This window comes from Lissotriton helveticus, chromosome 12 (assembly GCF_964261635.1).
Source record: "Lissotriton helveticus chromosome 12, aLisHel1.1, whole genome shotgun sequence".
NCBI classification, from domain to species: domain Eukaryota; kingdom Metazoa; phylum Chordata; class Amphibia; order Caudata; family Salamandridae; genus Lissotriton; species Lissotriton helveticus.
The window spans coordinates 90,147,219-90,164,475 of NC_136073.1; the positions used below are offsets into that span (position 1 = coordinate 90,147,219).

Here is a 17,257-nt window from a genome sequence, read left to right on the forward strand (position 1 = left end):
TACTATTAGTCAATAATTGGTGAGGGAAAGTAAACCTAGGAGTATTGGACCCATCACAATTTAAAACCAGGAAAAATTGAAGTAGATCGGTTTATGATCTGACACTACTCTTGGACATACTGACATTTTTTTAGTTTCTAGCCACATACATTTATAAGACCATGTCTATTCTTGAGTAATGTTTATTAGGATAGGGATAATATGTACAGCCATATCTGTTGGGTATAAGGTCCGCCAAGCATTGCAAATTCCATATACAGTGATTAAATCATTTAGGGAAGTCTTAGTTCTAGGTTTGAGAACATTAGCCCTACAATTGGTAGAGCCAATACCGTAATTCATTACATAGTTGAAGTTCCCCATTAAAATCAAGTCCCTGCCCAGCTCAGTAATTCCAGGGAAAGTGTATCGAATATTTCAGGGTCATTAGTATTCGGTCTGTAAACAACATATAGTAAAAATGTAAATGAACGTAAGAGCAATTGTACCAAGACCCATCTCCTCCTAAAGTCAGCTGCAGTCTTTATTATATGGCCTCACCCCCTGACTTGCTGTAGTCTGTGTTGTGCAGGCAACTATATTGTACTCTAGGACCTTAATTAGGGCCCTGTCTTTGTATGCCAAGTGAGTCTCTGTCAGGGCCACCAAATGGGGTTCATAATATCCAAATTCTTCCCGCACCTGCTGCTTGGACTGTGCATTAATCCCTGACACATTACAACACGTACATTGAATATTAGTCATCTAAACAAAAAGAAAAGATCTGAATTCCCATGTTTGGATATTTTATTGTAGACATAACATATCCACTAAGAGACATAGTGTACATTCTAATTGAATTCCCTATTTTTTGACCTATTTCCCCCACCCCACACCCTCTGCATGTGATCCGATTAGCAGGAGTGAGGCCATGACTAACTTCAAATTTAAAGCTAGTGCCCACTACCCGAAACACACAGCCACCCCCATGCCCTAGTGAAGGAATCAGCCCGCTCTGGAGCTGTTGATGGAAAACAGCCCAAGGGAGCCCCCAACCCATCCACCCAGGAATCCCCAATGACTGACCGTCAGCTAAGCAGAAAAAACAAAACGAATAGAGAAATTGGAAGAAGAAGAAAAATAACAAAAACATCAGAGACCGAAATAAGTTTTTTTTTAAAAAGAGGGGGGAAAGAGGAAAAGAGGAAAAAAGAAGTGAAAACAAGGCTATACTGTAATTATTGCATATGTAATGTTCATATATTATTTGACTATGCAGTATGATTGTTCACCCCTCTAACCCAAACAAAGTCCTGGGCCGCATCTTCTTCAGAGAAGCATGTCTGGGAGCGAACATCCTTCATAATTTTGAGACGGGCAGGTTGCTGCAGAAAAGCTTGAGGTCCTGCTGCTTTCAATGGGTTGATAAACTGCCAGAGCTTCCATCTCCGGTCCATTGTGGTTCTACATAAATATGACCATGCAACAATTGACAAATTGTCAACTAAGACTGGTGATGTTGGTTGGATTGTAAGAGAGACAGCTTGTCTAAGGAGGAAGTTCCTGATATATATCAATATAGGTCAGGTTGTGTTGCCTTAGTACCAGAGGCATTATGATTGAATGGAAGCTGATGACCATGTAGTATTTGCAAGTTGCTTAAATAAAGGAAAGCCTTCATGAACCATGTACTGCCCGGTGTCAGAGCCTTCCTTGCCTTCCGGGATCCCAAACATCCTCAAATTATTCCTCCAGTGTCAGTTTTCAGGGTCCTCAATCTTAGCTTGGGGAGATTTCATTAGGCCCTCATGATTCTCTAAAGACTTAGCTGTTGTAGTCACCTTTTCCTCATTTTGAGCAACTCTTTGCAGCAGGTCTGCCACTTTGGTTGCAAGGTTACTAATCTGACTGGAAACCTCTTCCAGTGATTATTGCACCTGTAATATATCTGTTCTCACCTGGGTGTAGTAGACGTGTGCCTCAGCCCATTGGGTCTGCAGAACTGATATAATTAATCTTAAGGATGGCTCTTGTCGACCCTTCAAAACCAAAGGGGATGATGGATGGAGTGTTGATCATTGCAAGCACTCACCCCCAGTCAACTGATCTGGGTTTAATCCACCATCATTCTGTAAATGTCATGGTATTTTTAGAGCGCGCTGTCACCAGATGGTCACCTTGCGGTGTCGCCTATTCGGCTTCCTGGCGCTGATACTCATACCGCTGTGGAACCCCTCCTGGATTTCCCTGTGAAGTGTCCACTCCTGGGCACCCCCAGGGTGAAGCCAGGCATCCTTAGCGCTGTTGGGGCCGGTGCGGAGGCTAAGCAAGCTATTGCCCAGAGTTGCAGCGTGGGGCCCGTGATTAGAATAGGCACCGAGGCGAGAATTAACAGGTCTGAGGAAATTGAGCCGAAGACCCCGCCGAGGTGGGAATCGAACCCTGGTCCCCTAGCCAGAACTCTGCATCAGGGTCTGCCGCTCTAACCATTGAGCCACACTCCTCCTTCAGCTCACGCCACCACCCCAGTTCGGACATGGCCATATGCAAATCAGTCTGTGCCTCATGGGAACAGTCCAGCCCGAACTGCAAAGCCATTTCTTCCCTGGACCAGAAACAAGCATCCTGGGACCGGTTTCTGGTAATCAGCCGTCATCAGCCAGGCTAGCTTGAATCCAGTGGCAAAGTGAGCAAGGGATCCACGTCTGGGCATACCTTGCCAACTTAGGGCGAACAAAACAAAACCAAAGTGGATGATGGACGGAGTGTTGAACATTGCAAGCACTTACCCCTAGTCAACTGATCTGGGTTTAATCCATCATCATTCTTTAGCTCACTCCGCCACCCCAGTTCAGACATGGCCATATCCAAATCAGTCTGACCCTTTGCCTCATGGGAACAGTCCAGCCCAAACTGCAAAGCCATATCTTCCCTGGACCAGAAACAAGCATCTTGGGACCAGTTTCTGGCTCATCAGCCGTCATCAGCCAGGCTAGCTTGAATCCAGTGGCAAGGTGAGCAAGGGACCCACGTCTGGGCATACCCTGCCAACTTAGGGCAAACAAAGCAAAACCAAAGGGGATGATGGATGGAGTGTTGAACATTGCAAGCACTCAGTGTCACTATTTCATATAAATTCCCCCTAGTGCGCAGAACATGCATACATGTATCAGCTTACACTCATTATTAAAATTTTGGCGACTGCGTTTTGAAGGGCACTTACCCTTTTGAGTAATTTACACTTTGAGTAAGCTTATTATTTTTTGACTAACACAAAATCTGAGTGTAAATTAAACTTGAATTTGCACTTGGATTCTGTGAATAGTAAAAAAGTTGTAAACATACTCAAAAGTGTAAGTTACCTATGTAAATAAAGACCTTGAAGTTATGTTGCCATTTCAGTAGTTGGGTAATTGGGAAAATAATTGTGGTGTTTAACATTCTGTGTTCCTAAAAATAATAAATAGTAAGCGTGGACCTTTTTTGCATAATTTTTGGGGTTGTATTTGGTGTTGCTTTACAAATTAGTATTGAGTGGATCGAGGCAGCACCTCTACATCTAGTAAATAGATCCAAAACGATAGTCACTGCATGCTAATGGACAAACTGTGGGAAATATTTTTAGATCTGAGATATGAGGCTCTTTACATGAATGTTTGGAGGAGTAGTGCTCTAATAAATCATGTACAACTAGGATCCAAGAAGTTGGGTAAATATCTCAATATTGTTCAGCTGTGAATACTGTTAGTTAAGCGCATTGTATACTTTTGAGTAGCATTACTGATTACCTCAACTTACCAGTGTGATTTGATATCTCTCCGAGAGGACAGGGAGTGCACCTGAAACAGCAAATGGGTTCTCCTGGTTTAGCAGTTTTTCTGAAGCCAGGTGGGCAGCTGGGACTGCAGAGTGAGTATGATTGGCAATAAAACACGTTGAATAATGGGAAGCTTTGCAACACTCTTGGTTCATTGAAACTTGCATCATATGTCTTTATGTACAGTGTATTTGACACATTGTTCTGGCTTACTACATATTTCAACAGTGTCCACGCATAAAGATGTAAAGTCTTAATACTAGCAGTCTCACAATGTTTTAAAACACGAAGAGTTTCATGATGTTGATGTACTTCAAGCTCATATAGGGGACTATACATGTTGTTAGTCCTCTGTGGCTGTAAGACAGCCTTCCCACTGCAGCAAAGAACTGATGGAAGATGCATGCCGCTTAACAGTCAAACAACAGATCCCCAATCACTGCCAAAGAGCAAAATCTGTTGTGACCCCTTAGACCCTACCAATGTACCATCTTTTGCCATGATGTACCGTAGCAAATGTACCCTTGGAAGAACAAACGTCTCTCACTTTTTACACTTTTACACCAACCTGCACCATGCCATACTCCCCAGCTCCTTCTACTTCAGTGTAGGAGTGTTACAAGTGATGGAGCGAGATAGAAAACAAAATTTTGTTTAAACTCGCAAAGTCACATTTCCATAACATGAATAAAATTATTAATGATTTGTGATATGTCGTGCTAATACAACCTAGATTAAACTTTACACGTGGGGGGACTAACATGTGTGCTCATAAACGTGCATAAATGTTGCATCTTTTTGTTCGTGCAAAATAATAAAATAATTTATTGTTTTCGTTTTTGTCATTACTAACTGCTGCATATTTAAAATAAGCATGTGCTTGTTTTGCTTTTTTTCGTCTGTGTGATGTCATTTCTACTATTCTAGGTGCATATGGGTCTCATAGAAAAACGGAGACTGGTAAATATAAACGCTGCTTTATTTGTTTGCAATGGCTAGGTAACATTTTGATTAATCGGGTGGGTTAATTATTTAGTAAACCATGGGGTGGATACAGAATATACTTTATTTCTTACATTAATACTTTTCTTGTGTTTGTTTTATACTAGAAATCATAAGTTGCCTGCTTTTGAGGCCTAACTATTTGAGCCGCACAAAAAGAGCTAATCCATATTTCTGCAGAAAGTCACGAGACGCCCATTCTGAATTAAAACGTTTATTGAAGCTGCATTCACAAAGCAAAAACTGATGAGCTGACATCATTCTGTCGGACATGGCCAAGGTCGAAAGTGAACTTTTTGTCAGTCCTTAACTTGGCATCCGCGGAAGTTGCACCGTAAGACTATGGAAGCTGCGAGGATGACTTAAAACAAAGTTGCAATCGCAGGAAGCCTCTGGCTTCACGTGGAAGAGACAATGGTCTTTGTAAGACATGATTTTGTGGAACTTTTTAAGAATCGGGTGACATGTCACTTGTCACTCTCAGCCAATGGGACGTCGAGTATTTCTGAAAACTTTCCTTTGCTAGTTTAGTTAGCGTAGAAAGGTATAAAAAGTCATGCCCTTAGGGTTGGGCTGGCTGCTGCTTTCTGACTTTCCGATGAGGGTGATGTGCTGCTGGACTTTGCGTGGAGCACGTAAGAATCCTCAAAGAACTTTACTTTAATTTCTGTCTATTTAGCTCAGTTAGGGAAATAGGTTTTAGAAATGCTAAACTTTATATAATTCTTTGAAGTTAATTCAATTGCTTAAATTGTATTTTTCTTATTTCTTACCATCATGCTTGCTTTATTGCAAATAAATTTCATTTATAAGACTTACAACATATATACCATAATTTAGAAAATAAAATCTTACTTTTGACAAACAAGCTGGTCTTGATTATTTAGAAGTATAGGTTACCATTAGCTAGATCACGTCGCCTATGGTGGTCGTTTAAATGGTTGGGTTTTATTCTAATGACAATATTCTTTCTGCAAATGTATAAAATGTTTATAGTTTGTAAATAATGTGTATATAGATTTATTCTGACCACCTGATTCAGTAGGCCCAAAATATATCAGGTTCATAAATGGGTCCATGTTTAGTATAGAATTTTGTTTATAGGTTATGAAGTTGGGTAGCGTAGTTTATGATATATTTTCTATAGCCCGCTGGATCAATTATCTGGTAGCAGAAATTGATGGTTGCTAAGCGGTAACCAAGGTAACATGTTGGTTGCTAAGGATTGCGTCATGGTATGAAAATAGGATCAATGTTTTAACACTTGTTAAGTTCGTTTTTCGTGCCTATCTGTAAGCTATACCGGTATAGATTGTGTGGCGAGAAATTAGTCACGCAAGCCATCTGTTCGTTTGTAGTGATATCGCCGAGTATCACAAGAGGTATCGCCGTGTACCATAGTGTTGTCGCCGAGCAGCACAGTTTTAGGGCTAGGTCTGAATCTTGTATAGTGAGGATTTTCTAAGAAATCAAAGCAGCATGAGAATAGGGACAAAGCGCCTTCCATAAAACTCACTGTGATGAGAGTATTAGTTATATCCAAGCTTGAGTGAAGGGTAAAATTTAACGTCGGTGCATGATTATCTATAAACAGGTTAGAGTCCTGTACGGGTACATGTTTCATATCTATAAACAGGTGAGAGCCCTGTACGGATAACGTCGTTATTTTGCTAACGGTGCATGATTTCTATAAACAGGTGAGAGTCCTGTACGGATTTCGTGTGTGTTTGAATTTAGGGAATTTTCCGTGTAAAAGTGCGAGTTTGAGTTGTATTTTATGTTCAAGTGGAACTCTTAGAACTTTCACTTCGCGGTGGGTTCAGAGCAAAGCGAGTTCATAATTATACTTGCTTGAAGGGTGGGGTAAGGTTACTCTACTGACAATTGAATATTATCCTTAGTGTGAATAGCGCCGTCTATTCCGAAGTGTGGATACTTGAATGTATGTAAACTATCCTAATTAGTGAAACGAACAGATGTTGTCTTTATAAGTCATTGTTAAGAATTAATTTACACTGAAAAGTGTTCTTAAAATGGCGCTGTGAAAAGATTTTGTGAAGGAAGGGTAAGCGCCAGGAGTGAGAAGCGAGAAACCGCAGCTGCTGTGTACGTCACAGAGCCGCGCTGGGATTGGGTGACCTACGTCACAAGCTGTATTCTGATTGGCTCCTGAGTCTCTGACGGCCTGTGAGCTGATTGGTCCTTAGGAAAATCTCCAAAATTATTGGTCGAGCTGAAAAGTGACGCAGCTCAACTGCCATTGGCTTGTTGGTGTGTTTCGCGCACGGATTGGTTGTTTTGCGGAACATCCCGGAAATATTTTACGAACGATTTTGTGAAATAAATTTTACTTTTGAAAATGAGTTATCATTTTAAACATGTTGAGAAAAAGACAACATTATTTCAGAAATTTAAGAATTTATTTTCACCTGACAAGAAAATCGAAACGCGAGGTGGTAAATTACTTCATAAGTATAAAACACCTGCAGCGTACATGGAAGGTGAATACGGATATCATACTGTCTTATGGTTCGACAGTTGGAAACGTTATACTAAAAACGATGGTGTTTTGGCTTGGCCTGATGATGGTTCATTTAATGTAAGAGTTTTAAGAAACTTACGAGAAAAAATGAATGCTCTTGTTCCAAAACCGAGACCAACTCAATTTGAAGCTTTAGTTGAGTGGGAAGATGAGATGTATCAGTTACAAAGAGAAGCTAGTGGAATTAAAAGACCTTCTAAAAATCCATCATGGAAAAGAGAAACTCATGAAGATAGATTACGAATGTGGAGACAGGGAAACATGAGTGAAGGATTGTATTTAATTCATGAAATGGTAATGGGTTCTCCTACAGGAAAATCTATGGAAAGTGAATCTGAGGATGCAGTTATGGAAGAAATATATACAACTGCTAGAAAGAAACAGCCTAATCAGCCTTTGAGACCTCCTAGATCATGGTCTACTCCGGTGGTTTCTACTGAAACTTCACCGAGTGCACCTCCAATTAATGAAGCTCCTAAACTTTATCCAAATAATTGTGAAATCACTGAAACTCCTAGAAGACCAGAATTTGAGAATGCTCGAAATGAGGGTAGACATTTTTCAATGACTCCAAGAGCAAGGGAACCTCCAAAAGATTATACAAGAGAAACAAGAAATGTTGAGGATGATGATTATAATGAATACTTAAGGTCTAAAGAAGAATTAATCAAAAGAATGACAAAAGGCATGGAAGCTGTCACAGTTCCAGTAACAATAGGTCCTGTTCAGCCTGTATTTGATCAAAGAAATACAAACAAAACTGGATTAACTATTCCTTTAAATACAGAAATTCAAAAGCCTGCTGAAAAATTTTATTCAGATTTGACAGAATTAAACACTTCTAGATCGAGAATGCCTGATTTAACCTTTAATGAGGATTTATCTCCAAAAACACCAATGGGTGCTATGTCAGATGTAGGAAGTCCTGAAGTCAGGGTAACTACACCGAAGCTTGATGTGGCCAAATTAAAAGCAAATATTGAAGAATTAATAATTGGAACAATTGGCCCAGATAGTTTAAATTACTATCGGGATGATGAACTATTATTCATTTGCAAAAGTATTCAGTGGAAAACGAAAAATAAATATGATCAATTAGAGGATCTAGCTGCAGAACTTGAAATCGATGTGAGTAAACAAAAGAATTTTGCAAAACATTACAGATTAGATTTCTCAGAAAGCGACATTGAGAGTTTGAACTCAATGGGAAGAATAGTTCACATTAAAGATTTAATTGTCTATATCAAAAAGCTAGGAGAACTGAACAAATGGAGAGTGAAATGGACTAAAAGGAAGGAAGATGAAAGATTAGAAAGAATGTCAAAACAATTTCCAATGAGAGAAGTTGCAGGTGGAGGATATGTTCATGTCCCATGGTCGAGACAAGACATTCTGTTATTCACAAATGATTTTCCTAAATTAAGAGAGAAACCTGTTGAGTGGTACAGGCAAGTCGATAGATTTATCAAAGTGTCAAAAGTTCTGTGGATTGATTTGGATGGATTTTTTGACATTGTTGTTCCATCTGATCTTTGGACAGAATGTAAAATATCTATTAGTTGGCCAAAAACAGAACCTGAGCGAATCAAAGAAACAGGTGCCCCAAATCCACTCGTAATGGATTTTTACGAGAAAGTAATTGTTTGGATGAAAAACAAAATTCCACCCAAAGAAGTTGATTGGGTTAAAATAGAAAGAACAGAGCAGGAAACAAAAGAATCAGTTCATTCTTTTTATGAAAGACTACTGTTAATCTTTAAACAATACAGTGGTTATGAAAAATTAGATGAGAAAGACATGAGTCATTTTATCTATAGATTTGTTTATGGACTAAAACCTGAAATTGGAGAAATGATCAGAACTAGTATTGTCGGATGGCAAGCACTATCTATAGATGATATTCTGAGAAAAGCAAAATATTGTAGCGATGAATTAGAAGTAAAACAGAAGAAGCTAAAGGAGAAAGCCATGTGGGCACAGGTAAAAGTAGCTGAACAACAGATTGCCAGCATGGGAAATAAGAACACTAATTTTGTTCAAACTGGAAATACGAACCAGATACAAGGAAAGTTTAAAGGTAATAATTTCCAAAAGAAATTTAGCCCAAAGATAGAAGAGCTGAAACAAAGATTACCTTGTTTTAATTGTGGCGAAATTGGACATTGGAGGGACGAGTGTCCTCATCCTCCTAGAAACTTAAAGAATCCCTTATTGAATCCACAGATGCAGAATGGTGTTAACGTGCAGCAACAGCTACAGATGCAACAGGGGTTAAATGAATTTAATATTCAGCGACAATTACAACAACAGCAACAACAACAGGTGAATAATCGTCAGGACCAGTTGCCACAACCACCTTTTCCGAATTGTGGGGGAGTTCAAAAATATAATCCAAACGTGGGATTTCAGGGATGTGAACAGGTAATAAAACCACAAAAACAGCAAAAACAGCAAAGGGTTCAAATGCAAAATGCTTCACAACAATTTTTATTGACAGAAAGCCAAGACAGTGATTCTGATGATTATTGCTGACGGTGCCCGAGAGAGGAGGAAGAGTGTGTTGTTGGAGCCACTCTTGAGGTTGACCAGTCTGGTCCTTATGTAAACGGGAAAGTTAATGATGTAGACATCACTTTTCTAGTGGACACTGGTGCTACCCGTTCTACTGTTAGATCAGTGGAAATTGAAAACCTACCTCTCTCTGGGGATACCATCCAAGTTGTCGGAGTAAGTAATCAGCAAATTAACACAGACTTAACGGATCCAGTACCAGTTGAAATTGGAAATTACAGAGACAAACACAGATTTGTGGTTTGTAATAGTAGTCCAGTAAATCTATTAGGCAGAGACATCCTATGTAAAATGAATTGCAGAATATATTGTTCTCCTGAAGGAGTTGAATTACAAACAATGGAGGAAGATGGTTTGTACAGAATGACAATGATGATGATGGAAGCAGAAGAAACAAAATTGTTTCCTGCATTTGAAGAAAAAGATTTACCTGAAGAGCTAAAAGAAACAGTGAAATCTGAAATATGGGATTTTACTGGGAATGAGATGGGTCTGATGAAAAACGTAGATCCTGTTAAAATTGCATTGAAGCAGGGAATAGAATTTCCAAACACTCCACAGTATAAAATGAAAACAGAGACAATTGAAGGTATTACACCTGTAATTGAAAAATTAATCAAGCAAGGTGTATTGGAAGAAATGAAGAGTAGCTCTTGTAATTCACCAATTATGGGAGTTAAAAAGGCTAACGGAACATTTAGGATCGTACAAGATTTGAGAAAGGTTAATCAAATTGTTATTCCATGTTGTCCTGTGGTTCCAAATCCAGCAGTAATTCTATTTCAGATTCCATATGATGCTGAATGGTACACAGTCATTGACCTTTGCAATGCATTCTTTACTGTTCCTCTACACCCAGACAGTTATGAAATCTTTGCTTTCAGATTCCAAGGTAAGACCCTTGGATGGACAAGAATCCCTCAGGGCTATACAGAAAGTCCTTCAATCTTTAACGAACTGTTAAAAAGATCATTAGAAGATTTAGACTTACCAGGTAGGTCTACGTTGGTGCAGTATATTGATGATTTGTTAATAGCTGCTAAGACAAGAGAAAATTGTGTAACAGACACAATAATTCTGTTAAATCGCCTTGCAGAAGAAGGACATAAAGTGTCCCCAGCAAAACTACAGTTTTGCAAACAGGAAGTGAAATATCTTGGTCACAGAATTGCAAAGGGAAAAAGACAAGTAACAATAGAGAGAATAAAAATGATTCAAGCAATGTTACCGCCAAGAACACAAAGACAGGTCAGAATGTTCTTGGGAATGGTAGGTTACTGTCGACAATGGATAAGTGGATTTTCAGTAATTGCGAAACCACTACAAAGACTGACCAAATCAGATGTAAAAGATCCAATTATTCTCAATGATGTTGAGATGGAATCTTTTGAAAACCTGAAAAAGAGCTTATGCCAAGCTCCTGCTTTGGGTATGCCAAATTATGAGAAAGATTTTGAACTGTATTGCAGTGAGAGAGAAGGATGTGCATTATCTGTGTTAATTCAGAGACATGGAAACCTAAAGAAACCTATTGCATATTTCTCTGCAGTTCTTGATCCAATTGCAAAAGCATTACCAGGTTGTTTAAAAGCAGTTGCAGCTACAAGTATCAGTCTTGAACAAAGTGAAGGAATCATTATGGGATTTCCTGTGAAAGTTTTTGTGCCTCATTCAGTTGAAATATTACTGACAAGAGGTAAGACTCAACATTTAACAAGTAGCAGATTGACAAAATATGAGAAAATCATACTAGGAGCAGATAATGTTTCGATTTCAAGATGTTTGAATCTGAATCCTTCTACATTACTGCCTGATTCTGAAATTGTTGATGACATCGAGACAGAACATGAATGTTTAGATGTCATGGAATTCTGCACAAAACCAAGAAAAGACATCAAAGACAGACCTTTGCCTGAATCGGATTTTGTCTACTTTGTAGATGGCTCATGCTTAAGATCCGAAGGTGGTGTATTGAAAGCTTCATACTCAGTTTGTACAGTCGAAAACATTAAAGAAGCATCATGTCTTGAAGGAGTTCGTTCAGCTCAAGTAGCTGAATTGATTGCTTTAATTCGTGCATGTGAAATATCAAAGGATATAAGAGTTACCATCATTACTGATAGCCAGTATGGGTACGGAGTTGTGCATGATTATGGACAACTCTGGTCACAGAGAGGATACATGACATCAACAGGATCACCAATTAAAAATGCAGTTTTCATTAGAAGATTAATTGAAGCAATACAATTGCCAAAAGAAATTGCCATAGTCAAGTGTGCAGCACACACTAGAGGAACTGATTATATTTCCAAAGGAAATGCCTTCGCAGATGAAACAGCAAAGTACTGCGCAAGGAAAAATTATTCTTACAATCGGAATAGAAGTACAGAAACTGATTCAAATTCATTAATGCTAACAACTATTGTAGAAACATGGAATGAGATTAGAGATTTACAAAACGAAGCAGATGATGAAGAAAAAGACCTGTGGTTAAGATCAGATTGTAGACAACGTGATGAAGATGGAGTGTGGGTTTACAAAGATGGCAGAGTAGTTTTACCAAATTGCATGATTTCTGACATGGCCAGATTATATCATGGTCCTGCACATTTAGGAAGAGATTCTATGGTCAGACTGTTTAAAGAGACATGGTTCAATACCAAATTTAGAACCATTGCAGAATCTTTTTGTCAAAGGTGTTTGTCATGCCAACAAATGAATCCAAACAGAAAATCAGTGGTGGGGACAGGAATAATTGGTCGAGAGGGTGGTCCCTTTACCAGGTTACAAATAGATTTCATTGAAATGCCATTACACAACTGTTTGAAATATGTACTTGTAATTGTATGCTTATTCTCAAGGTGGGTAGAGGCTTTTCCTACACGACATTGTGATTCAATTACAGTAGCAAAACTAATGCTCAGAGAAATCATCCCAAGGTACGGTTTTCCAGTTACTATTGAGAGTGATGGAGGAAGCCATTTTGATAATAAACTGTTGAAGTTAATTTGCGAAGCTATGAGTATTGAGCAGAAAATACACTGTGCATACAGACCAGAGGCATCAGGTGTAGTTGAACAAATAAATGGAACTATCAAAAACAGAATTGGGAAAATGTGTCTAGAGACAGGAGTTAAGTGGACTGATGCTCTTCCACTTGTTTTGATGTCAATAAGAAGTACACCAGATAAAAAGACAGGTTTGAGTCCTCATGAAATTTTGATGGGAAGAGTTATGAGGCAAGCTTTTGTACCTGTAGGTAAACTGTTGAGCATAAATGACAGTGCAATTTTGGATTACTGTAAAAGGTTATCTGATATGGTAACTTCTGTGTCTAATCAGGTGGGAACTGAAGCACAATCAAATGACAAAGTTTTGACACATGATCTGAGACCTGGAGACTGGGTCAGAACGAAAGTACATCGGAGGAGGAATTGTCTATCTCCTAGATGGCAGAAACCTAGGCAGGTAATCTTGATCACTACTAATGCTGTAAAGTGCAGAGGATTGAAGCGCTGGATTCATCCAAGTCATACTATTCCAATACCAACTCCTGAGAATTCTGATGTTGAAAGTGATACCACAGATGACTCTGATTCTGAAGCAAAAGACAGAACAGAAGGTGAAGTAATTCCAGATTCTGAAGATCGACAAGAAAGTCGACATCTGGAAACTGTGCCAGTGAATGGAAATCTGACAAGAAAAGACTTAGAAATAATTGAAATAGATTCTGAAGGTGAAGAGAATCTGTTAAAAGGAAAGATAACTGAGGATTCGGTTGTCTATATTGAAGACAGAGAAGCTGAACCAAAAGAAGTTTCAGACCAGGAGAGTATCGAAAGGCAGAGAACAAGCTCTGAAGTAAGGAACAAAAATCCGAAATCTGGGAAGCTAGAGGTAATTGAGGAAGAGGAGGAGAACGAATTACCGAGTACCAGTGATGGAAGACAAAGTGAAGTTCCTGAAGGAGTGAAATTGCCGTATAGAGAAGTTCCTGAGTCAATTGAAATTTCAGACTACGAAACTGAGGAAAGTGACGTGGAAGGTGGAAGTGAAAGCAGAAAGAAAAGGACTTGGAAATCTGAATCGAATAATTCTGAACCAAAGAAAAAGTACGTGAGAAAAGCAGACTACTGGCCTGGTGGAAGATTGAGAGTCAGATTGATTAAAAGGCCAATAGAACAAGTTGAAGAAATAAGTAGTCAAAAGAGTCCTGGAAAAGAGGTTGGAGTTGGAAGGAAAATAGAAGTGATATCAAGAAAAGGGAAGAGAATAATTAGACCAAACCAGAAATACAAGTCTCCTGAGTGGACTTACTTAGTAATTCCACCTGTTATAGACATATATGATAGTAGTGAAGAAGAAAACGAAATCCAAGAAATTAGTGACAATGATTGAAGTACAAATTTATTAAATTGGCATAAGGCTGAAGAAATCCTGTTAGTTGACACAAGGTCGAAGAAAACTGTCTAATAGAAGAAAACTTATGTATGACATAAGGTCGAAGAAATCTTGTTTAGGGTTATAAAAGAAAAATATATTTTAAAAGGGGGGTGTATATAAATTTTAAAATTTATTTTTAATTTTATTTTTGAGGCTAAAACTAACCTAAAAATGCCTTACATTAAGGAGAGCACTTCAAAATGCTCTGTTTTTAAAAGATGCTGTAAGATGACTCTGGTGTGTCTGCTCATTTTAGTTCTGCTCTGGTTGGTACTAGCTGTGATTATACCTTTAGAAATGAATAGAGAATTACACAAAGTTAACTTAACAAGCAAAGCTCTGGTTAGCCAAACTAAACATAGTGCATCTGCAAAAGTAATTGATCATCAGCCTAACATTCATCAAGATAAATCAATAGGTGATTTTTCAAGCAATACTTTCACAAAGCTTTTGAGTGAATATGTAAAGGTAATGGATGCAAAGGATTGTTATGTATGCGTTAAGTTGCCCGCTTCTGTTTCTGAGGGAGTAACATATAATATGCTTCCTCTCACTTATGCTGTTACATGTAGTGTATTAACTAGTTTATTTTATCAAACTGGTCGTTTAGAATATTACTATTCAAATTATGATGAGATTTTTGCTAATGTTAAAATTGATAATGCTTTAAATAAGCATAAGAAAGCTAAACAATTGAGAGAATATTTCCTTGTTACTAATGAACTCACTTATGAGTATGCTTACAAGAATAATCTAACATGTAAATTAAGTGCTGAAGGGAAGAAATTTCTGAATATGGTTGAGGAGAGAAGAGCAATTTATAAGAGAAATGAATTAGTCAAGCAGACTAAGTCATCATTCTGGCAAAAAGAGGATGGGAAACTAAATGGCAAAATGCTTGAAAATATTGCAATTCACATAGACAAACCTGTTAGTGGAAAGCTTTGCATTAGAAGAGATAACACACTTTTTGATAATTATTTTGTAGGTGCAAGCAACTGTGAAGATACTTATCAGATTATGGGAGGTTGGGGATTTAAAGGTGGAAAAGATCCTATCTTTCCTGGAATTTATTTTGTTTGTGGTGATAAAGCCTACTACAACCTTCCAGACCATTGGTATGGAACTTGTTATGTGGGAATTGTTTTTCCTAAAGTGTTTCATGTTGACAGAGATTCAGAAGGATTATTTAAAATTCATAATTATGTAAATAGAGCTAAAAGAGAAACTTTTACTGAAGTTCTGGGAGATATTTTCCAAGCTGTAATACCTTTTGTTGGTATAACCCTAAATGCAGGGAGAATCAGAAAATTGTCCACTATAGTTGATAGATTATCAACTGACACTGCTGATGGGTTTCAATTAGTGAATGTTGAAGTTATTGCAATTAGATCCATGGTAATTCAAGACCGTCTTGCTTTAGACATACTCCTAGCAAAAGAGGGAGGAGTCTGTGGCATTTTACATGTCCAACATTGCTGTACATATATACCGGATGAAAGTAAAAATATTGAAATGTATATTAAGAATATTACACAAATGCATTCTGAAATAATTCCTTTAGAAGAAGAAGATTTTACTGGGAAACTTTCAAATAGGTTTCAAGCAATTAAAAACTGGTTTCATAATATCGGAAGTTCAATTCTTGGCAAGATTCTGGCACCTTTGATTATAATTATATTCATTTTTATTTTGACTAAAGTAGGTTGTCTGTTGCATAAAAGAAAGAAGCATTTAAGAGAAAAGAAGAGAATTTATAAACTCAGAAAAGAAGAGGAAAGGGAGATTGAATTGCAGGAGTTACATAGAGAGCGTCATGTTAATTGTAAAGATTATGCTGAAACAGACTTTTAGGTTTACTAATACAATGAATTTGAATCGATTTCTTATAAATTAAATTTACCAAAATTTTGAGTGCTGGTGTGGTGATTTGTTAATCACCAGATGAGGGAGTTGATGGAGCGAGATAGAAAACAAAATTTTGTTTAAACTCGCAAAGTCACATTTCCATAACATGAATAAAATTATTAATGATTTGTGATATGTCGTGCTAATACAACCTAGATTAAACTTTACACGTGGGGGGACTAACATGTGTGCTCATAAACGTGCATAAATGTTGCATCTTTTTGTTCGTGCAAAATAATAAAATAATTTATTGTTTTCGTTTTTGTCATTACTAACTGCTGCATATTTAAAATAAGCATGTGCTTGTTTTGCTTTTTTTCGTCTGTGTGATGTCATTTCTACTATTCTAGGTGCATATGGGTCTCATAGAAAAACGGAGACTGGTAAATATAAACGCTGCTTTATTTGTTTGCAATGGCTAGGTAACATTTTGATTAATCGGGTGGGTTAATTATTTAGTAAACCATGGGGTGGATACAGAATATACTTTATTTCTTACATTAATACTTTTCTTGTGTTTGTTTTATACTAGAAATCATAAGTTGCCTGCTTTTGAGGCCTAACTATTTGAGCCGCACAAAAAGAGCTAATCCATATTTCTGCAGAAAGTCACGAGACGCCCATTCTGAATTAAAACGTTTATTGAAGCTGCATTCACAAAGCAAAAACTGATGAGCTGACATCATTCTGTCGGACATGGCCAAGGTCGAAAGTGAACTTTTTGTCAGTCCTTAACTTGGCATCCGCGGAAGTTGCACCGTAAGACTATGGAAGCTGCGAGGATGACTTAAAACAAAGTTGCAATCGCAGGAAGCCTCTGGCTTCACGTGGAAGAGACAATGGTCTTTGTAAGACATGATTTTGTGGAACTTTTTAAGAATCGGGTGACATGTCACTTGTCACTCTCAGCCAATGGGACGTCGAGTATTTCTGAAAACTTTCCTTTGCTAGTTTAGTTAGCGTAGAAAGGTATAAAAAGTCATGCCCTTAGGGTT

At 38.0% G+C, this 17,257-nt stretch overlaps 1 protein-coding gene across 1 annotated transcript in view; it reads right to left on the bottom strand.

Annotated features, from left to right (window-relative positions):
- Positions 1–17,257, bottom strand: part of LOC144797907 (extracellular calcium-sensing receptor-like) — an 87,237-nt gene that overhangs the window by 24,854 nt on the left and 45,126 nt on the right. The window contains exon 6 of the mRNA XM_078668708.1: positions 3,778–3,881. Coding sequence (XP_078524834.1) covers positions 3,778–3,881 — 104 coding nt within the window. The remainder of the gene's footprint in view (positions 1–3,777; positions 3,882–17,257) is intronic.